General features: G+C 47.7%; 1 protein-coding gene across 6 annotated transcripts in view; it reads right to left on the minus strand.

The window, feature by feature from the left end:
• Positions 1-27,848, minus strand: part of RIN2 (Ras and Rab interactor 2) — a 1,069,632-nt gene that overhangs the window by 164,485 nt on the left and 877,299 nt on the right. For all 6 annotated transcript variants that reach the window (XM_069607527.1, XM_069607524.1, XM_069607525.1 and 3 more), the window contains one exon: positions 5,264-5,375. In XM_069607527.1, the coding sequence (XP_069463628.1) occupies positions 5,264-5,375 (112 nt within the window). The remainder of the gene's footprint in view (positions 1-5,263; positions 5,376-27,848) is intronic.

Below are 27,848 nucleotides of genomic sequence, written 5' to 3' on the forward strand. Positions count from 1 at the left end.
ACCGTTTTTAACGGTGCCAGTGTTTCAGTGAATTATCTGCCACTAGGGGCCTGAACGGTAGTTCACTGCCACTACTGGCAGACTCACAGTATGACAGTCCGGAAAAGGTGCCAGTACACGTTGTTACCGGCACCTTATTTCCAGACCGGCATACTCATAATGACCCCCTATATCTTTATTTAGCCACCTTTCGAGGTTTCTTTCAATTAAGTACTCCACTTAAACAAATGAAGGAAAGCTATTTCTACTGAAGACTTTTGTCCGTTTACCATTCTGACTGAAACCCCTCTGAGCCAAGTCGTGGTACAAATTTGGACAAAGCACATAGAAATCTTTGTTCCCCCATTGTACTTCTTATGGCCAGAACATCTTTGTCAATGATAGTGCATGTAAATGTTTTGACCGACCGGTTGTATGAAAACATATCTTAGACTAACATCCTATGTGTATTTTGGACAGACTTTTCCCCTCGGGCATTTAGCTGATCCAGAAATGCTTACTGTGGGATGATTAGTTGTAACTGGTCTATCAAGTCAATAATATATTATCCTAATGCTCTTATATTGACTTGATTACCTAAGCCACAGAGAAATCCAAAAGAGGCTACAGACGCAGCAGGCACATTATAACTGTGCTAGGTGGAGACTGTGATGTCATTATTAGAAATCACCCGCAAAAAGTAGTTGTGGGACGTTCTCATCGTGTATCATTGAGATGCATGGGCCGTAATTTACAGGGGTGTTGCTAGACCTGGAAAAGACCCGGGCTACGCTAATCTCAGAACTGTCAGGACTGGGGGCTAGCTATCCTTTTTGTTGTAGCTCCTGCGATTCTATCCGGGGCTATAGCCCCCTTAGCCCCCTCCCCCTAGCAACGCCTCTGGCTGTAAATGAATGAGCTGCTTACTCACATTCATTTGCTACACAATGCGTGCATTTGACGTAAGGCTAATCTAATGAGCTTTGAGGGGTTGTTCCTGCTGATGCTAATGGCACCCAAATGCATCTAGGGGACCATTTCCGGACTACCATGTCAGTTGGATAGGTCTCTGATATTTACAACTGAACAGCACACAGACCTGGTGCCTTGAACTCAGACAAAAACAGAGAATAGATGAATACCAGATCCACTTCAGCGAATAGTGACTCCGCAGTGATTCATTGCTCAACCATAGATGGCGTGCAGCCTCAATTAGAGATGAGACAAAAGCCTTGCAGTTATTTTTGACAAACCCCTTTCGGATGCAACCCGGGTAGAAGGCCTCGTACAGTTTACCATCTACCAGCTGTAAGAGATAAAACAAGTTGCGCAACCATCGGCCAAATACAAGTTGAAAATAGCTTCTTGTCTACAGTGTGGAATAGGCAAGTCGTTATATATTTTTTATTTTATTCATTGCATTTATAGAAGCGCACAAAGCCCGGAGGCATCTAGGCGTCAGTCACAGTGAACATGTTGTTCCAAGATGTTATCAGGTAGAATAACAAGTTACAGGTAAGTTCATCAGCAGCACAAGGCTTGAAAAGCAATTGTCAGCTAGAATATGATGTCATTCTACCCGAATCCTAATCAGGTAGAATATGTAGTTGTAGGCAGGTTACAACTCCAGCACAAGGCTGAAAGGTCAAGTCGTAATCGGGTAGAATATGGAGTTACAGGAAAGATACATCTCCAGCACGAGGCAAAAAACCATTATAAGGTTGGAGAGAATGTACAATAGGGCGATCTTACAAACAAGCCTGACCTAGTGAATCAATCCTAAAGGAAAAGCAAGACAAACCTCCACTTGCTCGGATTAAATTGTGGCACGGTCAGCAAGCGTGATCACAGCCAGTTTCAGTGAGGAATAATCACCCCGTGGATGAAGCTATTGTAATAAACATTAACAAAGTAGGAAGTCATACAAATCAAAGGGCCTTAGCGGCACATGCTGGCAAAGCCGCACCGAGAGTTACGGGGAACTGCATCAGCTGTGCGGGGTCATGATTGCAGCGGTTAGTCAGACATCATGTTATTTGGGAAGGATGCGTAGTTGGTCATTGTCGAGGTCCTGGAAAGCCACACCCAGGGGGCTGGGGGCTACTTTGTAAATGGGCGGCGGATATGGTGTCATGGAGGGTGGTACGTGATGGGAGTCTTGCCTTTAGAAACAAGTGCCGTGCAGTAGTTAATCATAGTTGTGTTGTGTCAAAGATGGGGCAGGAAGTGGGTAGGGGGAGGAGAAGAGGATCGGCAAGCAGAGTGTGGATCGATACAAGAATGGGGCAGCACAGACCAGTGGAGGTGATCCTCTTACCTTTATGCATTGAGTCTTTGTCACCACAGGTTAAAAGTGCAGCAGCTGAGGACCGGGTGTACGAAGTTAGGGAGATCGTCCACGGAGCTACATAGTAATAGAGTATAGGCAACCTGGAGCTGGCGGGCACGGCCACGCACAGGCGGGCACAGACAAGAGGAATCCTTTTTCTGGTCCTTCGTTCTCAGCCAGGGCCAGCGCCAGTACAGCCTGTCAGCCGTGGATGCCTCATGTGGGTTGGAATTAGCCTGGCCAATCAAGGACAGGTGTGGGCAAGGCAGCATGAAAAGAGTGGGGCTGCTGGGGAATGTGGGAAATAACAGGGGGCATCTTTTCACAGGCAGCAGACCCGTTTTGCAATCTGTAAAATCCACTTGGGTGGCCCACGCTCGAGGTAATAAGCGGGCACCCAGTGGAAGTGGTGGCAGCTGAATGATAAATAGCTGGTACTTGTGCACAGATAGCAACGTAAATGTAAACTTTACCCTAAGGAATATCATGGCAAATATCCTAGTCACAGCAAAACAAAAGGTGTGATGGCTGGAAGGTTTAGAATGAATCTTAAACTCTGGCATTGCTCCAGGCAACCCTCCAGACCATTGTTCTTTACCTGTCAAGCCATTACAAAAGGGAAAAGACGGGAGGAGTCCTTTTTTCTGGTCCTTCATTCTAGGCCAGCGCTGGCACAGCCTGCTGGCCATGGATGCCTTGTGTGTGTTGGTCATAGCCTGGTCAATCACGGCCAGGTGTAAGCAAGGTATCATGCAAAGAGTGGGGCTGCTGTGGACAGCTGGAAATGATGGCGGCCATTTTTTACACAGGCCGCAGGCCCATTTTTCAATCTGTAGAATCCACTTGGGTATCCCTCACTCGAGGTAGTGAGTGGGCACCGAGTGGAAATGGTGGCAGCCGAATAATAAATAGCTGGTACTTGTGCACAGATAGCAACGTAAATGTCAACTTTACCCTAAGGAATATCATGACAAATATCCTAGTCACAGCAAAACAAAATATTTGATGGCTGGAAGGTTTATAATTAATCTTTAACCCTGGCATTGCTCTAGGGAACCTTCCAGACCATTGTTTTTTACATGTCAAGCCATTACAAAAGAGAAAAGACCATATGCAAATCAGGCTTGGTCCCACCTCAAAAGGGGAAGTCCAGCCCGAACTGCTTGGTCATATATTGCTTCATGATCTTGCCCCTCCCTACTTTTTCTCCCTCCTCTCCTTCTATTCTCTCTCTTGCCCCGTACGTTCTGCTGACCACTTCCTTCTCACTGTACCACCCTAACCTTGTACCCCTTCCCACTTCCGATCCTTTCAGCTCCTTGCCCCTCTACATTGGAACTCTCTACCTCTACCTATCCGCTCCATCTCCTCTTACTCTTCTTTCCGCTCCTTGTTAAAAATCACACCTTCTTCATCCCCCCTCCTGACAGCTCCTTACTACTTCCCTCTTGCTTTTCCCCTATCCAGGTTTTTAATCCATTGATCTCAGCAAATTGTTCTGCATACTGTTCTTGATTATTTGACTCAAGTCTTGTACTTATTGCTTCTAATGTATTATTGTTGTTTAATGTAAAGCACTTTGGTTTAAAGCGCTATATAACATTTAATAAATACAAATAAATACAAATATCCCTTCTGCAAGAGACCACAAGAATCCCCAAACAGGTTTCAGCCTTGTTCAGCCTCATCAGTGAGGAGTAGCTTGGGTCTCTGGGCCCAGCAGGCATGGGACCCAAGTCTAGGAATACCCGTCCCACTAGGGGTGACTTATGCAAAACAAAAGAGGTGATGGCTGGAAGGTTTAGAATTACTGCTAACCTCTGCCATTGCTCTGGGCAACCTCCAGACCATTGTTCTTCACCCTGCTGTTGACTGTTGACCTGTGCTGTTTGTAGATTCAGTACACTAATCCTTAGTTAACCCATCTCAAGTGGCTCACTGATGTGCCTGGAGACCAGAGTTGCCTACAATATGATTACATTTATTTTAAGGACTCCTGCTTCAATTCCTGACACATGGAGTATGGAGAAGACTAGATATAGAATTCTAGCGTACTGGTTCCCTTCTAATTTTGAAATGAGAAAACAAGATGCACGGTCTCTTTGGTGGTGCATCAGAAATGTTGTACTCCCTTTTCATGTATTTTAGAAAAACAGGAAACCAATTGTGCTTCACGGAAAAAGAGTAGAAACAGTCCACGTCTCTTGTTATTCTTTACGCTGTGTTGAGTATGAGCCCTTACTCAGAGTTCTATGCTTATGTAAGATCTCCACCTTGTGCTGTAATTGTCTGATGGTGTAGTTACCCCTGTGCTTTAAGCTGTACTTAAAATGCTATATATACTATGCTCTCTTGCACTACATGAGTATGATCTATGATCAATTAATTATAAAGAATCTTTATCAGGAACAAAACCATCAAACCATGGAGCTGCCATATAATTTGTTGGATTTTTGCACTAAGCACACCATTTATAATCTATGCCAATGCATTTGCTGATGGCTTGCCTGAGTCGCTGCTATATGGTCAGAACTACTATGCAGAGGATCAATTCTCCTGTCTGGCCAAGCCTGCTCGTGGGACCTTGCTGTTAAGACAGAGAGAGAACATACACATGTGCTGCAAAGAAATCTCTTGAAAAATCAAAAATGGCTATTTGCTTTGTTACCAGAAGGGGTCGGTGGTATGACTCTCAGCAATATAGGTAAACATACTTTCTGTGCCTGATACACAACATCAGAAAAGGCAAAGGAACTAATCACAAAATGATGGGATTTAAAGAAGAACTTGCTTCATAGAAGCCAAGTGCATTGGTACAGTACGTCAACCAGAATGGCCAGTGTTATTCATAGGGCATCTGTGGAAGGTGTTCAGCACAAGATGTTGATTTACAGGAAAGGTCAGGTCTGTACTAGCAAAGAATATATACAGGAATTAAACAAGTCAAGTACTCACTGTAGGAACTTTCCTTTATTGCATACTCCTTGAGACAGGCCTCGGAATCATTGGACAGGCGGAGAGAGATCACTTTCCTCTGTAGCTTCATAGACTTTCTCACAAGAAAGCTCTAGAAGGAAATATGATATAAAGAGAGGTGAGGCATTATTTAAAACGTTTTCCAATTGTTTATTAGTATCTGGAAAGAAGGAGGGGAAAAATGCAAGCAGCGGGAAGATAGGGTAGAGGGAGTGCAACATTGAAAAGTGATTAGCAATAGAAATGAAAGAAAGTACTCAAATAGACAGATAAGAGGAGACAGGAAGAAAGAGAGAGGAGTGAAAATATAGCAATAGAAAAACTGCATGCAATTCTTTTCTACACAGTCTGCGTCTATGAATGAATCAATTGGCCCTTCGATTTGGCCTTTTGGGTGAGTCTGGGAAACTTTCACACGAAAAAGACTATCTTTTGGGCTCAGATGAGCTACAGGGAGCAGGAATGCCCAGTAGGCATTTGAAGTGTAATTTAAAGGTATATTTGGGGGATTAGTAATAGTCAATTCTCCTGGCCTTCTAATGTGTCTTGGACCCCAGCAGGAGTAAATCACATCCTCAAACTTTCTCATATATCAGGGACACAGACATGGGTGGATCAACGTCTCTCTGATAAAATATGGACTGGATAGGAGTACATTACATCCCCCGTTACTCATACAGAACACCAACAGAACTAGGGATAGAGAAGGTTTAAGTTTCTTACCTGTAACTATTGTTCTCCAGCATGGGTCTGCCACAGATTCACATGCTCATGAATATTCCTCATCGTCAGGCTAGGAATCCTCGGTAAAAGATAAACATTTTCACTTTCACTTAAAAATGGTATTTCGCCTTTAAACCAATCACTGTCCTCTGGATCATACTGCCTCCATCCAATGACAGGTCTCTCCCTAAGCCTCTCCTCGGGCAGCCATCTTCAGCTTTGTTAAGCACGTAAAGTGGCCGTTTCGACCAAGACGAGCCGCAGAGAGGCCAGAGGGAGGGTTCACATGTGAATTCATGCCAGGCCCATGCTGGAGAACAATAGTTACAGGTAAGTAACTTAAACCCTCTCCAGCATGGAGTCTGGCATGGATTCACATGCTTATGAATCATGAATGCATAGCAGCAGAACATCACACAACAATGGCAGGTGGCAAGGCTCAACATAAGCAATGAACTCTTACCTCTGGAACAGACTCATCTCAAGCAAACAGGTTGCATTGCACTGCTTGGCCGACTCTGGGCTCCTCCCTGGAATCCCTGTTGATGCAGTAGAACTTTCTGAAGGTGTGCGTGAACCTCCATGTAGCTGCCCTGCAGATGTTCAGTAGGTGCACACCAGATAGGAATGCCATGGTGGAGTGGGCTCTCGGACGGCCGGGCATCGATCCGTTTTCCAACTGATGGCAGTACATGATGCAGACAGAGAGCCACCTTAAAATGGAAGCCTTGGACAAGGCCTTCCCATGGATCACAGGACCAAAGATCACAAACAGCTGTAAAGTCTTCCGAAAACTCTTTGTGGGTGTCATGTAGAACTTCAGGGCATGAGCAACACTCAGCCAGTGCAAGGCCCTTTCTGACAAAGGTTTTGGTAAGAACACAGGTACCACCAAAGGCTTCAGCATGAAAGAGGGGTGCGTACGCAGTAACACACTTGATTCGTGGAAAGTCAGATACAGTTGCTTGCATGATAGGCCTGGATCTCACCTAAGCATCTGGCTGAAGTGATGACCACAAGGAATGACATCTTCCACAAGAGAAACTGAGTGGGGCCTGATGGATAGTCTCGAAGGGGGCCCCCAAGAGCATTGTCTGAACCACGTTGAGCTCTTACGCCGGGGCAGGAGCCTTCACCAGTGAGAAATATCGGAAGAGCCCTTTGAGAAACTCCTTGAATAGTCTGTGGGACCACAGCGAGGATCTTCCTGGGGATCTGGCGTAGCGGAGAGATAGCCGCCAGATGCACTTTGATGGCGGCATGAGCCAGACCAGCCTTCGCCAAAGATAGCAAGTATGGAAGGATCTGTGGAGCCGTGACCCTCAAAGGGGTAATCTTCTGCGACCGGCACCATGTAGCAAAACGCTTCCACTTATGGCCGTAACACTTTAAGGTCAACAACACCCTGGTGAAGACCTACCTGCAGTCTGCTGGCAACTCATAACCTTTAGACTCTAAGCCCTCAGGTTCAGTGATCCTAGGTCGTGATGAAGGATTGTGCCTCCCTCTCTGGTGAGAAGATCTGGAACCACCGGCTACTTGACTGGAGGCAACGCTGACAGGCTGAGAAGGTCTGGATACCAAATCTGTCTTGGCCACACCGGAACGATGAGTATCATCTTGCATGGACACTGTCTTGAGTGTGTTGATGACTCGTAGCAGGAGAGGAAATTGCCCAAACGCATACAGAAACAGCCCTACCCACTGGAAGGAGAAAGAGTCTACTGGAAAACCTCTGGCATTTGCAGTTCGCCGCCATCGCAAACAGGCGGTCCACCTGATCCTGACAAAGCTCCCACTCATGGCAGGATTGCAGTTGCCTGCTGAAGGAGTCTGCGATGGTGTTCCCAACTCCCGCCAGGTGGAAAGGGACAGGAATATCCCCTGTCTGTCAGTCCAGTGCCACAAGTCCTGTGCCTCCTTGGAGAGCGCCAGGGATCGTGTGCCCCCCTACTTCCTGATGTAGAACATGGTGGTGGTGTTGTCCATGAAGATCCTCACCACCTTGCCTTTCAGAGACGGTATGAACAACTTGAGGGCCCAGAACACTGCCGGTAGCTCCAGGATGTTGATATGCAACTCCTTCTCCACCGGCAGCCACAGGCCTCTGGCATGCAGACGTCCGGTGAGCACTCCCCAACCTGGTGATCGTCTCCTAATACGCAGGGTTTTGACATCCTGTGCCTTGGGCGATGTTAGAGCATAAGTCCACCACTCTATCGCTCATTGCAACTCTTTGTTGAGAGGGATCTTGTCCATGAAGCTTCCAAACACCTGTATCCAGCAGAGATCTAGAAAATCCTGCAGGGGTCAAATCTGCAACCTGCAGAGGCGGACGAGGTAGATGCAGGACAACATAATGCCCAGTAACGACTTGATGGACCATTTTAGATGACGATTGCCGTTGCACCTTTCATTGAATGGCTGCTAGCTTCTTCTCCGAGGGCTACGCCAGGCAAGACACTGTATTGAGTCGGGCGGCTAGGAACAGTGCATTCTGCGATGGCTTTAAGCAGGACTTTGTATAGTTGTTGGAGAATCCCAGATCCATCAATAGTCGGACCGTCGTCTTTGTATGTTCATTGGCCAGCTCCCGTGAGCAGATGTGTATCAGCCAATCGTCCAGGTATGGGTATACGTGTATGCCCTGTAGATCGGCCGCCACTGGTGCCTGACACTTCATGAACACTCTATGAGCCGACTTCAAGCCGAACGGCAGGGCCTTGAACTGGTAGTGTTGGCCCTGCACCACAAAACGTAGACATTTCCAATGTATCTTGTGAATGGGGACGTGGAAATAGGCATCCTCCAGGTCCAATGATGTCACAAAGCCTCCTTTTTCCAGTTGGGCGAGCATGTGTTGCAACTTGACCATCATGAACTTTTGGGACTTTAGGTATTTGTTCAGAAGTCGTAGGTCCAGGATGGGCCTCCAGGCCCCCTGTCTTCTTTTAGACTATAGAAAGTATCTGGAATAGACTCAGGAGCACCGCAGCAGTCGGGGAACTAGCTCTAACACCCCTTTTCGCAGCATGGCTCGCACCTCTTCCAGAAGCTGAGTGTTGTGCTACTTCTGACAGGGAATGTCATCAGCCGGCCTCCCACCAGGGTGCACAAGTGGGGGCCCGGTGTCCTGGTTGGTTCAGGCTTGTTTCAGCAGCAGCTTCCGGCCTTGCAGGCGACGGTGACACTGACCTCTGCTACTGTAGGCCTGGGAACGGCCTCTGTAGGCTTCTTGCATTTAGGACCTGGATGACTGTCTGTACCACGTGGAGAAACCTGTTGAAGACCTGCTCGACTTTCCCTTGGAGGAGCGAGAAGACAAGCGGTGCTGCTCCTGCTCGACTTTCCCTTGGAGGAGCGAGAAGAAGACAAGCAGTGCTGCTTGAGAGTGCTCAGGGAACGGGCTGTCTCCGTATCAGTCTTGATGGCATGGAGGGCCTCGTCGACGGCCTTCCCAAATAGATTGCCCCTGTCAAAGGGCATGTCCAGCACCTTCGCTTGGCCCTCCCGATGGAAATATGTGGCTTTCATCCAACCCTGCCGACAAAGGAAGACACCATTTCCCATTTGCAAGAACCCTGTGTCGGCGACATCCAATGCCACTGTGATGGCGTGATCTGATTCAACTTCCCCTTCCTGGAAGAGAGCCTGGAAGAGAGCGAGGGCTTCCATCTTCTTATTGTCGGGGAGGAACTCCAGGATCGGTCCTAGCTTGTACCACAATTACCTGGCCAGGATCACCAGTGCGTTGACCTCCTTGATAGTGGATGCAGCGGTGTAAATCACCTGCTTTCCCATGGTCGTTCAACCTTTTCCCCTCACTGTCCGGGGGGTCCTGAAGATAACGAGGACGGAATAGCCAACCGTTTCCTCAGAGCTACTGACACCACTGAATCCGGTGATGGTTGCGACCTCAGGCACTTGGGTGTGGAGTCCGGCACTCTATATTTCTTTTCCAACCTGTCCCACTTGCCTGGAGCTGTGCAAGGGTTCTTCATGAGGAGCAGGCCTTCCTCCCAAACATTGTCCAGAAAAGGCACCGCCATGATCGTCTTCCTCTTGGCCTTGAGCCTTTTGGTACAAGAAGCCCTCCTTCTTGGTTTCCTCTGGCACCAGCTGGAATAGCTCAGAGGCTCTGCGATCATGGAGTGGAACAATCCCACCTCATCTGGTGGGGACAACCTATGTGGAGCATCCAAATGTGGCGATTCACAGTACGCTGCGACGATGTCTCCTTCATCATCCGTCGTCGTGGCTGTATCCGTTTCTGTACCCGTGTCTGGGTCTGCTGGGGGAGAATGGGCACAATGTGGTGGAGGAGGTTGAAATGGGGAGTCAGATGAGGTTTCCTCTTCTTCGCCGGAGGCTGATCGGGGACCTGGGGGACCACAGGTAACGGGGATGGAGGCATTCTCATCTGGATCTCTGACACCAAGGTGTGTAGAATCGACAGAATATCCAAGGAAATGTCCCTCGGCAGAGATGGCAGAACAGGAAAACTAGGCCCTGCGCCATCGATGCCGTCATCCTCCTCTTCAATGTCCTCGTGGACTATATGCAAAGACTCCTGATCTTCATCAAACTGTTACGCTCACCTGGTATCCACGGGGACGCCACTCAGCCCTGGTTGGTTGCCAAACCTTCTCCCGATTTCCGGATGGTATTTTCGGAGGAGGTCTAACCTGAAAACACAGGAGGAATGGGTTCAAGTCTGGCCAGCTCAGGTAAGTATCCTCCCACCACACCCCTTTGGCTTCAGCCCCTTAGGCCCTCTCCTCACCTTGTTGCTGTATTAGGTGTACTCTCCGTCCTGCCTTCTTAGCAGGGGAGCGTAGTCTTCAGTGGGCGTGGGCGACCAAGTTACTTCACTGGCGCCTGCCGGTTAAAGTGTCTTTAAGGTAGGTCTTATTGCAGCAGTTTTGTATACGCTGATTTGTTTTGTCTGCCTTTCCTGTGATTAATAATGTCCTTTCTTTCTCCCTAGGCATGCGGGAGATTCGGCGTGGCATATTGGATGGTTGAGCACCACCGGTAAATGATGGCTTGAGATGTGCGCTGTAATACAGTAAATAATGCGCTATGCGCTGTGCTGCTTTGTCTTGTCGTTGCTAACCTGTTTTTTCCTCTCATCCTTACAGGTCGCGGTCCTTCTCCAGCGGGTGTGGAATTCCGGAGCGATGCCGGCCGTGAGGTGAAAAGCCAGGTAAGCTTCTTCTAATTTTCGTGGCTTAACCACTGCCAGAGGATGTCTTTTCTAATGTTGTCTTTCTCCTTTTCCTTTTCAGGTCGCTTCGTTCATGTAGGTGTGCGGTGCCCAGAAGAAGCTGTTCACTGGAGAGCGGATGACAGGATAGAGATTGCAGGTAAGATGCTATTAAAGATGTTCCTTTTGTCTCCTCTGCAGGTTCGTTGCTCTGAAGCGCGCGGGTATCACAGGACACGGTGAGCGTTACGTTGCAGTCTGCAAAGTAACGCGGAGAGTGCTCTGTTGCTTGGGTGTGGTTTAAATAAACTCCCAACATTGTAGTCCAGGTAAAGTAGTCCCAGGCCACTACACCCAAAACACTATAACGCATAGATTAGTTCTTAGGAACCAAGCTATGCGAATGCCTCCATGTTGACTGCAGGCTTAGTGAAAAAGTAGTCCCCCTTCAAACATGTTCTCCATAATGAATATGAGCGACTCCAAGAGAGTCTTGGGAGAGGATGCAAGGCCTCCAAGGCCTTAATGGAGCCCCGAACTCTGACCTTACCTGGCAAGTGGGCTTGCCAGTGGTGGTCTGGGGTAAGCGTCGTGATAGCACTCCCCCCAAAGTCCCCTCTCATGGTGGTTCTTCTATTCGGTCCAGGCTTGGTTAGAAAGTTCTGATGAAATTCCTTGATCAGACGTGGTGCATGGATATTCTCGCTGGGTTCCCAGGATCTACCTTGAGGTCCATACCCATTTCAATCAACTAGATAGTATAATTCGGACCTAGTGTATTTAGAGTCCAGGATTTCCTTGACTTCTGATTCTCCGTCAACAATTATGGGTTTTGGTTGTGTAGTAACCTGTGTATCGGGTTGAACTGGTTTCAGGAATGATACGTGGAACACCGGCTGGATTCGCATATTGGGTGGTAATGCTAGTTTGACGGCTACTGGGTTGATGACTGCTTTAATGGAGTAGGGTCCCAAATATCGAGGACGAAAGGTCTGGGTTCCCTTAAGGGGTACGTACTTTGCTGCTAACCAAACCTTGTTTCCTACTTGATAGTCAGGAGCCTTTCTTCGATGTTGATCGGCAAATTTCTTTTGTCTGTCCTTGGCTTGAGTTAGATGTTCTGTCGCCTTTTTAAAGGCTTGAGAGATGGTTGCATGAAGATTCCTTACTGCTGGCATTTCCAAGCTGGCTGGAAGGTCTAGTTCAGAAGTACAAGGGTGTCTGCCGTAAAGGATGTAAAAAGACATTTGTCCCGTGCTAGAATGCAATGAATTGTTATAAGCATACTCTGCTATCCATAGTAAGTCCCTCCAATTTCATTCTGCTTGATGCAGCATGCACCGTAAGTATTGCTCAAGGGTTTGATTGGTTCTTTCTGTTTGGCCATCCATTTGGGGGTGGTGACTGGTGGATAATCGGATGTCGATTTGTGCCATTGAACAACGTTTTCTCCAGAAGTTGGACACAAACTGGCTGCCTCGATCTGAAACCAGAACTGATGGGAAGCCATGTAGTTTGACAGTACTTTCCAGGAACACTTTTGCCAAACTGGATGCATCTGGGAGACCCTTGAGAGGAATAAAATGTGCCATTTTTGAGAACAAGTCAACAACTACCAGAATGATGTTGTACCCTTGACTGGGAGGCAGATCTGTAAAGAAGTTAAGGGAAAGGGTGTGCCATGGGGCAGGTGGCATGTCCAATGTTTGAAGGAGAGCAGCTGGTTTATGCTTTTGTGATTTGTTTTGTGCACATACACCACAGGACTGAACATACTGGATGATGTCTTTACGCCAAGTAGGCCACCAATAGTTCTGTTTGACATTGACTAGGGTTTTGGCGATTCCAGGGTGACCTTCCATCAGTGAATCGTGGTAATCCGAAATGATTTATTGTTGTAATTCCCCTTTGGGCACATATAGACCATCCCTAAAATAGGGCAATTGGTCCTTGACAGTATATTGTTCTCCCCGAGTATGCCATGCAAGCAAGGTGTCGGGATTCAGTACCTGTTGGATTTTGTTTCAGAGTTCAGTTTGTGTCAAAGCTGTCGTGAGATCTAAGAGTTTGTCCTCAGGAATGATCGGTACTGGATCTGGAGTTCTATACACTGCTTCGTCAATGCCCATACGGGACAAGGCGTCAGCCTTCCCATTGCGGACCCCTGGTCGAAATGCAATTACATAATCATACTCGGCAAATAAAATGGCCCACCTCAGTTGACGCAAGGACTGGGCCTTTGCTGTTTTCAGATATTGCAGGTTTTGGTGATCCGTGATTACCGTAACAGTGTGCCTGGCTCCTATGAGATAGTGTCGCCATGCCTTGAAAGTGGATTTAATGGCCAAGAGTTCCTTGACGGTGATAGCAGAATTGATTTCTGGAGGTGAAAACTTGCGTGACCAGAAGGCCATGGGGTGTAAATGACCGGTTTCAGGGTCCCTCTGTGAGAGGACAGCCCCCATTGCCATGCTGGATGCATCAGTTTCCGCAATGTAAGGGAGGTCTGGACAAGGGTGTCGCAGGATCGGAGCGGAAGTGGATCTTTGTTTGAGTTCTTAAAAGGCTGTTTCAGCTTCTTCAGTCCGAATGAACTTCTTATTGTTTTTTTGTAATAGTACTGTGATCGGGTGTACAATCTGAGAGAAGTCTGGGATGAATCGGCGGTAGAAGTTCGCAAAGCCCAGCATGCTTTGGATCCCTTTCAGAGAAGTTGGTAATGGCCACTTGAGAATGGCGTCTACTTTGTGTACATCCATTCTGATGCCTTTCGGAGTGAGAATGAAACCAAGGAATTCTACTTCAGTGACGTGAAAAAAGCATTTTTCGAGTTTCACATATAATCGATGTTGGCGGAGCTTGGTGAGAACAGAGCGACCGTGCTTAACATGGTCTTGCTTCAAGGTCGAGTACACTAAGATGTCATCTATGTAAACCAAGGCGCAAACATCGATTAATTCTCTCAGGACATCGTTCATGAAGTATTGGAATGTCGCGGGAGCATTGCATAGCCCAAAGGGCATTACTTGGTATTCATACAAACCATATTTAGTACGGAAGACGGTTTTTCATTCATCTCCTTTTTTAACTCGGACCAGCTGGTACGCCCCTTGAACATCCAATTTGGTATAAATCTGGGCATCTTTGACTTGGTGTAACATTTCAGGAATAAACGGCAAGGGGTAGTGATTCTTCACGGTAATCTGTTTTAATGTGCAGTAGTCGATGCAGGTCCTCAAGTCCCCTTCTTTCTTTGGTACGAAGAACAAAGGACTGTCTGCCGGGGACTTGGACGTGCAGATACATCTGTTTGCCAGGTACTGGTCTAGATAGGATTTCAAATGGAGGTTTTCCGGTTCTGTGAATGCATAAATTCTGCCACAAGGAATTTGTGCGCCTGGAATGAGGTCAATCTGGCAGTCATAAGGCCTCTGCGGCAGTAGTGTGTTAGCTTGTTCTTTTTGGAATACATCCTGGAAATCTTGGTGCTCACTTGGTAGGGTGTTAGTTACTCCAAGTGTTGATTCTGCCATTCTGGGAATCGCAGGGGTACAGAAGTCAGGTTTCTGCTCTCAGTAATAGTAGGCAGGAGCGCAATCAGTGGGGAATGTCAGTTTCTGAGCACGCCAGTCTATCAGGGGATTGTGAGCAGCTAACCATGGCATCCATAATATTAGCTGAACTGAGGTGCCTTGATGAGATCAAAAGAAATGGATTCCCGGTGTCCATCCTGGCACAGCAAGGTTACCCCGGCTGTACATTGGGTTACTGGTCCGGAAGCAATTTCTGTCCCATCCACAGTGGTTACCTTGTCCGTGGTCGGCTTTGAACATAAGGAAAGCCCCATCTCTGCTGCCAGTTCTTGATCGATATAATTCCCAACTGCTCCACTTTCTATGTCAACCTCAATGGCGTGCATCCGAGACAGTCGTTGATGGTTAATTAAGATCACTGGTATTGCAAAGTGCGAGGTCAGTGGCACTTTCTTCTCACTTGACAAACTGACCTTTACGTTTGCCGAGCTGGGTAGTTTTCTGACTCCTTGACCTCATTCTTCTCTGTGGCCCTGACTGTTCTCCTTGGAGGTTTCACTGGGTAACCCTTAAGGAAGTGTCCTGGTTTTCCGCAGTACAAACATAGTTGCTGTTGCCTCCTTTTTTCTCGTGTTGTTTTTGTTAACAGAGGTCCTATCCCTCTGAATTGCATGGGTTCTACAGTGTTTTCAGGCACACGTGAAGCATTGTCCCTTGGTCGAACATACACGGCCCGAGTGTCTGACCTGGACCGATCTGCTTTTCGATCCTGCAATCGGTGATCTAGTTGCACAACCAAATTAATAAACTTGGTACAGTCTCTGGGTGGGTCAACCACCTGGGCTAGAACGTCCTTCAATTCGCCTCGTAGGCCTTGGTGGAATAACGTGGTTCTTTTGTTTTCAGGCCATCTAGCTTCTGCAACCAATCTATTCAAGTTGGCAATGTACGTTAGTAAGTCTTGAGTCCCCTGTCGGAGTGATAAGAGTTTGTTGTCTACTGCTTGTTGTTGGGTATGACGAGCAAAAAGCTTCTCCATTTCCCTCTGGAACCCCCCAAAGTCATGTAACAATGGATCATCATGGCTTACCAGCGGCACCGACCAGTCCGCTGCGCTACCGCTCATGTATGATAAAACAAAAGCTACCCGTGCTTGGTCGTTGGGGAATGCACCAGGCCTACAACGAAAGTGAAGACGGCAGTGATTCATGAAAGCAGCATAGTTCCTTGGGTCGCCTGAGAACCGTTCCAGTGATGCTAGGGGAACTGCCCCGGGTAGCGTAATTTGTACTGGGGCGGATGGTAAGGTGGGTGCTTGTGCTGATGGGTTGTTTCCAGGCAAAGGGGTCTGTCCAGCTTGTGATTTTAGGAACTGCCTACCGATCTCTTCAGTGCGGTCCTTGGTTACTACTAAATCCCTACGGAGGACATTGGTCTCTTGTCTGGCAGAATTAACTTTGGTGCGTAATTGTCCTAGTAATTGAGCCAATTGGTCGATTTCTGATGTCTCCATGGTGCCCAGGTGGATTAATTATGGTAGGCTTCGCATTCTGTTACGCTCACCTGGTATCCACGGGGACGCCACTCAGCCCTGGTTGGTTGCCGGAACCTTCTCCCGATTTCCGAATGGTGTCTTCGGAGGAGGTCTAGCCTGAAAACACAGGAGGGCTGGGTTCAAGACTGGGCGACTCAGGTAAGTATCCTCCCACCACACCCCTTTGGCTTCAGCCCCTAAGGCCCTCTCCTCACCTTGTTGCTGTATTAGGTGTGCTCTCAGTCCTGCCTTCTTAGCAGGGGTGCGTAGTCTTTAGCGGGCACGGGCGACCGAGTTACTTCACTGGGGCGTGCCCGTTCAAGTGTCTTTAAGTTAGGTCTTATTGCAGCAGTTTTGTATAGCGCCGATTGTTTTTGCCTGCCTTTCCTTTGTGATTAATAATGTCCTTTCTTTCTCCCTAGGCGTGCGGGAGATTCGGCGTGGCGTACTGGATGGTTGAGCACCGCCGGTAAATGATGGCTTGAGATGTGCACTGTAATGCAGTAAATAATGCGCCCAGAAGAAGCTGTTCACTGGAGAGCGGATGACAGGATGGAGATTGCAGGTAAGATGCTATTAAAGATGTTCCTTTTGTCTCCTCTGCAGGGTCGTTGCTCTGAAGCACGCGGGTATTACAGGACACGGTGAGCGTCACGTTGCAGTCTGCAAAGTAACGCAAAGCGTGCTCTGTTGCTTGGGTGTGGTTTAAATAGTCTCCCAACAAAGTAGGCCAGGTAAAGTAGTCCCAGGCCACCACACCCAAAACACTATACCGCATAGCTTAGTTCTTAGGAAGCAAGCTATGCAAATGCCTCCATGTTGACTCCAGGCTTAGTGAAAAAGTAGTCCCCCTTCAAACATGTTCTCCATAATGAATATGAGCCTGGCGCCAGAGGCGCCAGGACTGGCTCCAAGAGATTCTTGGGAGAGGATGTAAGGCCTGCAAGGCCTTAATGGAGCCCCGAACCCTGACCTTACCTGGCAAGTGGGCTTAAGGGTTGTGACACAAACGTGGAGGAGACTTTCATTGTTTAGGCAGCGGCCTGGGAGGGCTGTTTCAGGGCCTGCTCGCCCACCCCTTTTTACCCCCATGAGGGTCTTGAACTGGGGCCTGTGCCGGTTACGCCCCTTGCGGTGTGTCTGCAGACTTTGCCAAAGTCACTGCGGTGGTGTCGCGTCTTGGGGTCAGGGACACTTTCGGAGTCGTGAGAGCTACCCTCGAAGGACCGGCGCCTGTAGCTGCCGTGGTAGTAGTAGTCATCGACGGAGTCGCAGACAAGGTCTTTGCCTGTGCCAGTTGACAGTGCTTGGGCTGTGTGGCTTTCTTTTCCTACATCCGTGGTTTCTCTGATTTCTCCCGTAGTTTATATGGGGTAGATGACTTCCTCTTTGAAGAGAAGCTTCAAGGTATTGTAAGGAACTCATGGTGGCAGCAGTAAAGACAGACGCATGTGATCACAGTTCAAGGGTGTTTATTGAACTTTATAGTGGGTGAGATAAATGCCTAATCTAAACTTAAATCTAAGATGGGAGCAAGCTAGAACCATCAAATAATAATAGGGCAGTCCTAGTGGCATTGTGCCAAAATAAAAAGGGCCTATACTAAAAACCCTATTGCCAATCCTTACTACTAAATTACAAAAATAGTGTGGGATAATGTTCACCAGAAAAGAAAGAAGTGTTCACAAAATAATAAGTCAGGATGGTAAGGCTGAGTCTCCCTTCCCCACGTTTGAAGCACGTGACAAGGCGGGACTCTCGAGCAGAGCACACTCCTTGGACTCGTCAGCACAAGATTCACAGTTCAGTTCAACGATATCAAAAACCTTCAAAGGCTAAGTCTGCTTTTTGCAATAGTCTCTTGCCTTAGAAGGCCTGTGGTGTTTCACACAGAAAAAAGTTCTCTTGATGATCTTGCACCTCAGGCGATTGGTCTTGCCCCCCAGGATCTGCTCCTCATTATTTGGACCTCTCTCCATCAAGTTCACCACAGCCTTTCTTTAACACAGTTCATGTATTTCTCATTCTCATCAGAAATCAGGGTTTTCTTTCTCCTAGCTTTCTTTCGGCATCCCTCTGACGGGTTCACACTTGACTTATTTCATAGTTCACAATGTTATCGGATACCGGGGTTCCCTTCCCCTATCTTTCTTCTGGCTAAGGGTCAGAGACTTTCAATTGTACAAGGCATTGGACGTAACCCTTGTAGGACCATTCTGACAACTTACACCACCCTTTTCTAGGGCCTTCTGGTTCTTGTAGTTTCACAAACAGTTCTCGGTAAGAGTCTTTCGAATGAGCGCCCACTTGGCGCCGCACCTCTCTGCACCTGGACCTCAACTGGGCTTTCTTTAAAATTCAAACACATATACAAGTTCTTTCTCTTGCAAATTCCTTGTGTTAAAAAATGTTTCTACTTGCAACCTTGGGCTTAATACAGTTCGGTTTGCTATCGGCTTCCTCCGACTCAGCGGCTGTGCTGAACCCGTTGGCTTCTTTGTTCTTTGGGGTCTAGAATAGTACCACAGTAGCCAGCTTGCCTCTCTGCCTGCGTTATCAATGCGGGAGACCACCATGTACCATTGACATCTGGTGCTCTGCACGCCAGCCAGTTTTATGATTTCCCTTTCGGAGGCTTTGCGGGTCTGAGTTGAAAAGGGCAAGGGCAATTCCCCATTCATCGTCTTTCCATGTCTCACCGCCTTTCTTCTCCGTTTGAACTGCCGGTTAGGTGTAGCAGTCTACTAATCCATGCCAGACCCCATGCTGGAGAATGATGGGGAGTCGGCACAGCCATTTGTTGTAAGGAAAGACTCCTCTGCTGCGCACCATTTGCCCTGAGTGAGGCCTTCTAAGGGAAATACTCTTCAGTTCACCTTAACTCCACCATCCAACAGTGGGAAGAATATGCCCCAAACGGATTTAAAGAATTAATCTCTCTCCTGTAAGTGGCAGTGGAGGCTGGGCAACAACACCACATCAAGCCTAGGTTAGATAAGAATCGGAAGGCCATCACAAAAGCAAGTACCCTAACATAGCCCTTGAGGGGGGCATCACTCATACCACCTCCTTCAACTCAACATCCTTTTATAATGTGGCCAATGGAGTAAGAAAGAGTAGCAGTGCTCTCTGAGATCGTCCAGGAGAGGAGTTCACACATTAGGGAACCTAAATACTGGGACCACCAGAACACTGCATATTCCCTGCACCTGAGTAACGAAGAAAAAAACAGACCCTGCACAAGTAGGTAGTAGCTCTTGTAAAGGCTCTGGGGAGACTCTGGCAGACACTGGTGAGCTGCATACATAAGAATGCTACTACCACCAAACCACAACATTGCATTGTGTCCCTGTAAGCCCTCAGCAGCTGCCAATAAATCCTGCAGCAATACTATTTTCAAACAGGATATTTTTAATGAGCAACAAATGGAGCATCTGCTTAGGTTAGAGACACATTGTCCAGGGAAAGATTGGGAAGGGAGAATAATCAATCATAGACAGAGGAACATATGAGAAAGAAAAACAACCCATTGGGAGGAATATTAGACAATCAAAGCCATCAGCAGCCACATAAAAGTGTGAAGGGCTCTGGCATTATGGGCACTGATTAGCCTACTGCCTGGAGGGCAGAGAGAGGAGAGGAGTTTCATTCCCAGTAGAGATAAATACATTGGGTGATGCTAGACCCACGGAAGGAAAGAAACCACAAAAATTTAAGAATGCTATAGCTCATGCATTGGCAAAGACAGGCATAGAATTGGAGAGAAAAGCAAGTGTCTGCTGAGGGCTATATCTCAGAAACAGATAGAGCAAGGATGCAGAGAAGAAGTGCCTGCTGAGGGCTACCAGACACTGGAAGAGCCACTCCAACTTCGATACTAATAGGAGACCTAGGCTTAGAAGGGTGAAACGTGTTAGCTTGCAATAACCCAACATAAAAAGAGGCATATGGAAAAGAGTTCAAGGTTTCACTTCTGGCAAAGGCTGTGGTGTGAGAATATATATGCCTGACATGCACCTTATGACACGAGGGAAGAAGTACTTGTTGGTAAGTGAAGTAAAGAAGTGATCTGTGCTATACTCCGAAGAAATTGAACTGGGCACAATACCTCTGAGACTGTGAAGCCAAATGCATGCTGGGTGCTATATCTCTGGGACTACAAGTGAAAGATAACAAGTGTGTGGGGCGCTATATCCCTGGCACCTTAAAATAGTTATATAATCTCAGGGAAGACCAGCATTCCCTTAACCATTCCTAAAGAAATCCAAACAACAGGAGACTACTTAACATTTAGAAAACCGTTAAAAACCTAGCCTTTTCATACACCAGGATAGAGAACAATACAGAGAACAGTGAGAGATGAATACACTACAAGACACCACCACATAATTGCCCCAATCTTGCTATCTGGCACCCATGCAACAAACGTCCCACCAGGATGAACATAACAACCAAAAGGTCAATAAGGAACGACTGGCCGAGAGTCGAAATTGCAGCAACCCAATCATTCCACGCCATACAGAGGCAGCCCTTCTTACTCCACCGTCACCAGATGACCAAGGAATTATACATAGAAACAACGAACAACAAAAAACAAATCTATGGGAAAACACAAATGGGAGTTACCAGAAAGCTTTGAGATAATATACCCCAAAAACACCAGGATAAGGAACAACTTGCAACCAAGGGAAAAATAGAAATCTGCATCACACAGCAATAAAACATCCCCATGGAATGACCAGACACCCAACCAATGAAGGTTTGGCCACAGGTCTCTTCCCAGATGGAAGGAATCTGGCTTTGCTACTTGCAGCTCTCTCTCCAGGCGTAGGATTTCAAGGTTTACAGAAGTAATCTCCTAGACCTTGGTTGTTACGATTCTAATCAAGTCTTTCCCAATACCTTGTGTTTCCAAGTTTCTATCAGGTCCTTTACCAAATAATGTGTTTCAAGCTTCTTGAAGGTCTTTCTCCAGACTTTGGGTTTCAAGATTCTCAACAGATCGTTTCCTATGCCTTGTGTTTAAAGCTTCAGGGCAGGCCCTTTCCCATACCCATACATTGTGTTTCAGGGATTTCACAACAGGCGCCTCTCATAGCCCTTGGGGTCCCAGATTCACAGCAGGTCTCTCTCGCAGGCCTTAGGTTTCGGCATTAATAACAGCCTTTCTTAAAGGCCCTGGATTCCATGATTCACACTAGACTCCACTAATAGGTTTGAGTCCCAATATTCACAACATGCCTCTCTCATGGGTCTTAGGTCTCATGGATCACAATACACCTTTTTCCTCAACTTGGGTATCTGGATCTACATGGCTCCTAGGAATAATGAGAACAGCCCTGTGAGGGGTCGGAGTCAGACACAGTTTTGGTTTGATTCACAAAGCTTTTATTTAAATGATAAAAGGGATTGGAAACATGTCTCACTATCCCCCAACTCTATGAGGGATTTCCCTGCCTCAATAAAACAAACTAATGAGACAGTCAACAGGATGTCCAATGAAAGTTCACTGTCGTCTTTCAAAACCTATTCTGTCCCTCTCTCTGTCTATCCTGCAAAACTACTATCAAGGAAACGTAAAATGTACTTGGTGGCTTTTTTGTAACCTTCCTCGCCATGGTTGTGTCAAGTTTAAATTTGTAAGTCCAAAAACGCAAAGTATCAAATAATGTTCCCAATTACTGTTACAAGTAAGTTCCCCTTACTTGTTTGAACATCCACTAATTGGGAACAGCTTTTCTTATTTATCAAGTGAACCTTAAGTGCCAGGGGGGACAATCTGCATCCCCTGGTCTTTCCTCAGTGCCTTTCCTATTAGGGAAAGTAGCCTCCTTCCCCAATAGGAGTTAGCTGTGCCAGGGGGGACAATGCCCTTCCCCTGGTCTTTCCTCTAGATGACAATTATTTAATTAGTGTTTCCCTACCCTGTCAAATGCCGCCAAGTACTTATTTAAAATGACTGGGAAGAGTAGGGTCAGGGTATGTTTTTTAACACGCCTGTGTTTCTGTTGCTCCCCTTTGGTATCTCTTCAGTGGAGTGGGTTTACTCGTCTGCACACTACCACCCGTTTACCCACATTTGTTCTCATTCATTCACCATCTCCCATTCCCCAGCAAGTCCCCGTTTCCTTCAGCTGACAGTTGAGGTTCGGTCACTACCAGCGGAAAATTCTGCGTGCCTCGTTCTATTTAGTACACTTCCACATTCCGTCTCCTGTAGAGCCATAAGCTGGGGAGCAGAGATGGCAATCATTTGTACTTCCCCCGCAACCCCAAACCCCCCTCTCCCTTTGAGTTTGCCCCACAGATGACTGAGACATTGGATTTAGTGTTGGCAATAAAAAGGCTGTGGATTTTATTGCTCATACATAAATCGTAAGACATATTTATAATTCATTTATAAACTGCACTCATAATAAACAAGTCTCATCTCTTGTTGCACTTTTGGGCACATGGGCAGAGTGTGTCCCCCGGTGACCCGTGCCGCACTCTTCTTCCCATGACTTTATAAACAACGTTCGTTGTCCTTTCTTTCTCTGTTTCTTCCTTTCTCACTCTTCTCCTTCTTTCTGGGTGGGTGGATTCTGGGAAAAGAAATGTAGTCTCCTGTGTTCGCAGGATGACTTATGGTGCTCCGTGCAGAGTACCAAGAAGGACTGGAGTTTCCCTCCAGCTGCCTCTCCTTATATTCGTACTACATAGCCTGAAGCTATGCCATGCTTTTGTTTGGGTGCTTGCATGCACCCCTGGCCGGATGACACCGACGGCCCATCACACATTGGTGTGAAAAGCCTTTCTTCCTTTGTTGCCAGTGCCCCTTCCTCCCTTCCTCATCCTGCTCTTGAATCTCTGTCACCTCAGTGTTATCAGCCCCCTCATGTGTCTCCCTTCCAGGTAGTGTTGGTGAAAATGGCCCCTTGGTGAGGGCTGGAAACTGCTGAGCAATGCTTCTGTTTATGGCACTGACTATATTTCCTATGTCCTATGGCCTTGCCCCTTTCCCCCCCCCCCTCTTACTCTCCCACGCCCTTGAGCTCCATGAGTTCCTCATTGCGTGGCAATGGCCAGGATGAACTCCTCCTCTGTTCTCCTACTCAACTTCGCCGTCCTGCACTGAACAGCTTTTCACCACCCTGCTGACACGCGGACTGCCATTGAGCCCTCTGGGGTTTTCTTTCCACATTTTGGCAGTCCGTCCCCTCTGTGTCTTGAGAGCGGTCCCTAGTCCTGCAAAAAATTCTCCCTGCACTTGGATGCCAGTTCCTTGGGGACCCCACGGGGTGGCCGCTCATTTTCTCTGGGAGTGCAGTCTGGGTTAGGGCACTGATGCTCAGCAACTACGTCCCGCCACAGACAGCAGGAGCGGTGAGCCTCCAGGCTCCTCCTCAACTTGCTGTGCCTTTCCTTATTGGTTTTTCAGCTCCCAGCACGGTTGCTGTTCACGGTAATGGTGAATGTGGGGTCCTCTCGCACTGTTGTGCTGCGCCTCCCGTAGCAGCACTGGATCCGCACAAGTCCTCCTGACTCGTTCGGCTCTGTCTCCCCGCCTGCCGTCGGCCGCTCAGTGCCTCTAATCTGTTCCACAAAATCGAGGGGTACCACTTTCCCAAGCCCTGGTTTCTGCCGGCTCTTGGGCAAAGGAAATGGTTTCCTGGCAGTTTTTGGTACTGAATAAAAAGTGTGTACTTTTGCGTGCAGTACTTCACTTTTTCCCTTCTTCTTTACGTCTCCTGTTGCACACATCGCTCCATCTGCAGTTCCTCCTTCTCCATTCACTCCTGTTGCTCTGCTCCACACTTCTTCAGTATCCACCCCTACAGCCTCTACTACCACTGCCACTGCAGTTACTGCTGTTTCTTTATTCCTTCTGCCATCACGTCTACTGCCAATACTTTCACGGCTACTGGTACAACGACTTCTTCCACTACTGTTTCTGCAACCACTACAAAAAACAACTCTAGTCCTTCTTCTCTTTTCTGGATAACGTGGTTGTGAGACATATAAAGAGGACTAGAGTGTTGTTTCTGGCCCTCTGCTCCTCTTTCCTGCGTAAGTGGTTTCCTTGTCCCAGTTCCACCTACATGTAGCTTTGCTTGTGTGGTTTTTAAATTGGCCGAAGTGGTTTTCTCCAATACCTGCGATGTTAAAGCAGTGTCGCAAGGAGAACATTTAGGGGCATAGCCGCTGTGTTCGTCACAGCCCCTACTCCCATTCTGGATAATTTAATACAAATGATAATCCCCTTCCCTTCCGTCACATTCTGCTGTCTTTCCTATACGGTTGCTGGTGAAAACATTCTGCTATGGCTTTCCAACTCACTCATTGATGTGATGGATGTGTGGTCAGCTACACAGTTTGTTTGGGTTTTTCAGTTGACAATAACGTAGCGTGCCCTTCGGGGAAAGTGTACACAGTTGGTGGGGGGGATCTGGGGGTTGGGAGGTCATATTTCAGGGGTTAATTAAGGAACTGGGGGGTGGGTTTCGCTTCCCCTAAAGGGGTTGATGTGACGATAATGGGAAAATACTGCTTAATTTGTTGACAGCAGCAAGAGACAGATCCCTGATGGTCCGATGACATTACCCAGTCCACCTGGGAGAAGGGGTTGGACGCCTCGATCTAGGAGGGGAGGGCAGGATGGGAGGAATGGGTGGGCATGGAGGGCAAGAGGAAGGGTTGTGGGAAGGGTGAGGGTGCGACACATTCTATGGAAATCACGTGCTGAGGAGGCCACAATCATTGAGGAACACAAGAGGACTAATGGGAGAAGGGTGCCAAGGGACAATGGGTGAGAGAAAGGTTGGTATGCTGAACGTCAAGGGCTTGAACTCTCAAAACAAAAGGTCTCTGACCAGTAACATGTTCCGCAAAAAAAAACTGCTGGTCCTCTTTTTACAAGAGACACATTATCGGCAGGGGGGAGGAATCACCAATAAAAGGTAAAGAAATAGGGAGGAATTTCAAGGCCCCTAACAGAACCTCTAAGAAGGAGGGGGTTGGTATTTGCTGGGTAAGACCCTCCGTCTTGTAGGGATCGAGGTTAAGAAGGGTTTTGGTTGAAGGTTTCAAGGCATCAAGGGTATGTACGAGGGAACACGGATTACGCTTGCCACCCTCTACGCGCCCAATGCAGGGCGGGTGGGGTTCTTACGCCAGGTGTTCAGGATGTTGGACAAATGGGCAGAGGGTGCGACTTTGCTGGGGGGGGTTCCATTTGATATTGGACCCCAAGTTGGATTGGTGGTCCACAAAAGGCATGGGGACGAGGGAGGTGACCAGGGACAATCTCGCCCTGCAGAATCTACTGCAGGATCATTTTTGGGTAGATGTATGGCGACAGTCCCGGCCGGAGCCCGTGGGCTACACCTTTTTCTCCCCCCTGCATCAGGCATACACAAGGATTGACCTACTGCTGGTACCTACTGAACAGGAGGGCGAGGTGGTGACCCCAAGGGTGGAGGCTGTTACTTGGTCAGATCACAAACTAGTTGTCGCACACTGGCGGCTCCCAGAAGTCTCGAGGTGTATTAGGTGGAGATGCAACAACACCTTGTTGTGGGACCAGTTGTTTAGGGAGTTTCTGAGAAAGGAGATCCAAGCCTACTTCGAAACCAATGATTGAAAATAAGTTGCGACGGGAACTGAGAGACCTACGCCTACTGCTGAATCAGGGTGGTGCAGACAAGGGGACCATACTGAGTGATATGAGGTATAAAAGAGAGGAACTTCATACGATTTTCATTGGGGAGGTCATAAAGAGAATGAGATACACCCGACAGCGATATTATGAGAGGGGGGATACTGTGAGGAGGGGTAGTAGAGTGGAAAGGAGGGTGGAGGGAATCTGAGATGCAACGGGACAAGTCCAGAAAGGAGTGGTGGATATAGGGGGCTGCTTTGCAACTTTTTACAGGGAACTATACGCGTGGCCGAGAGAGGAGGCAGTGGAGGTCATGCAGCAATATTTAGCTGAGCAGAACCTTCCTACGCTTTCAGAAGTTGAAAAGGAAGCCCTGAAGGGAGAGATAACCTGGGAGGAGCTGCTGTGTGCCATCAAGAGGTTGAAAGTAGGGAAGGCCAGTGCTTTAAGTGGGCCGGGGCCTGCTGGGCCCCACCAGTCTCCAAAAAGTGGGGCTGAGCCGGGGCCCTGCCGGGGCCCCCCGGTCCCACCACGCCATGGCAGGACGCATTATCCCGCCACGGCTGCAGCCGCGACGGGAGATGCGCCCGCCAGTGTAACGTTAGGCAAGTGGACAGAAGTGCCAGCCAGCCACAACGTCGCTGAGGCTGGCTGGCACTTCTGTCAGTCACTGTAACTTCCCTGATGACCCCCCATCTGAGGGGTCATCAGGGAAGTTACAGTTCCTTTGTTTGCCCTCGCCAGGTCACTGACCCTCTGTGAACCTGCAGGCTCCATGATCTAATATGTAGATTATATCACGGAGCCCGCGGGTTCCCAGAGGGTGAAAGACGCCTTGGGCTCTGTGATCTCTGCTCAGAGCAGCGATCAATGAGCCCGAGGTGCCTGTCTCCTTTGGCAAATCTTTATAAAAGATGCCTTGAAATGTGTACGTTTCAAGCCATCTTTTATAAACATAGAAATATTTCTACGTTTATAACAGACGGCTTGAAACGTACACAATTCAAGGCATCTTTTATAAAGCTTTGTCGACGGACAAAACCACCTTGGGTTTTGTCCGTCCTCAACGCTTTATAAAAGATGGCTTGTACGTTTCAAGCCATCTTTTATGAACATAGAAATATGTTACAAATGTCTATGTTTATAAAAGGTGGCTTGAAAAGTACACAAACCATAGTAAGGTAAGCACACACGTGTGCGTTACTTACTATGGTTTGTACACTTTCAAGCCACCTTTTATAAACATAGAAATATGTAACATTGCTATGTTTATAAAAGAAGACTTGAAAAATACACAAACCATAATAGTACGCATACAAATATATAAATGCTCTACTACATTTATATATTTGTTTGAACACCCTACTATGATTTGTGCACTTTTAGGCCACGCCCACAGCGGATGCCACGCCCCCAAATGAGGGCCCCCCCTCAATTTCTTACCCCACTTAAAGCACTGGGGAAGGCCCCGGGAGAAGAAGCACAGCTGACTTCTATAGGCAGTACCAGACCCTCCTGGCGAAGCCGTTGGCCAAATTGTTTAATCAGATAGTGGGGTGAGACACGATTCCACCATCATTCCTACGGGCTCTCATAGCTGTCATACCCAAGCCGTGGAAAGACCTGACTGACTTTGCCTCCTATAGTCCCGTCTCCCTCCTAAATGTGGACATTAAGATTTTCACTAGGATTCTGGTGACAGGTTTGGAAGCGCATCTTCCCCGACTGATCCACCCGGACCAGGTAGGGTTCATGCTAAAAAGGCAGGGAGCGGATAGCTTGTGAAAAACCCTGCATGTGATGAGCTTGCGGATGGAGCGGGAGGAGGGGGCACTCCTACTATCTTTGGATGCCGAGAAGGCGTTTGATCGGGTGAGCTGGGCCTTCATGGGAGAGGTGTTTGTATGCCTGGGAATGGATGGGTTGGT

This window comes from Ambystoma mexicanum, chromosome 4q (genome assembly GCF_040938575.1).
Source record: "Ambystoma mexicanum isolate Mex_15411 chromosome 4q, UKY_AmexF1_1, whole genome shotgun sequence".
Taxonomy (NCBI): domain Eukaryota; kingdom Metazoa; phylum Chordata; class Amphibia; order Caudata; family Ambystomatidae; genus Ambystoma; species Ambystoma mexicanum.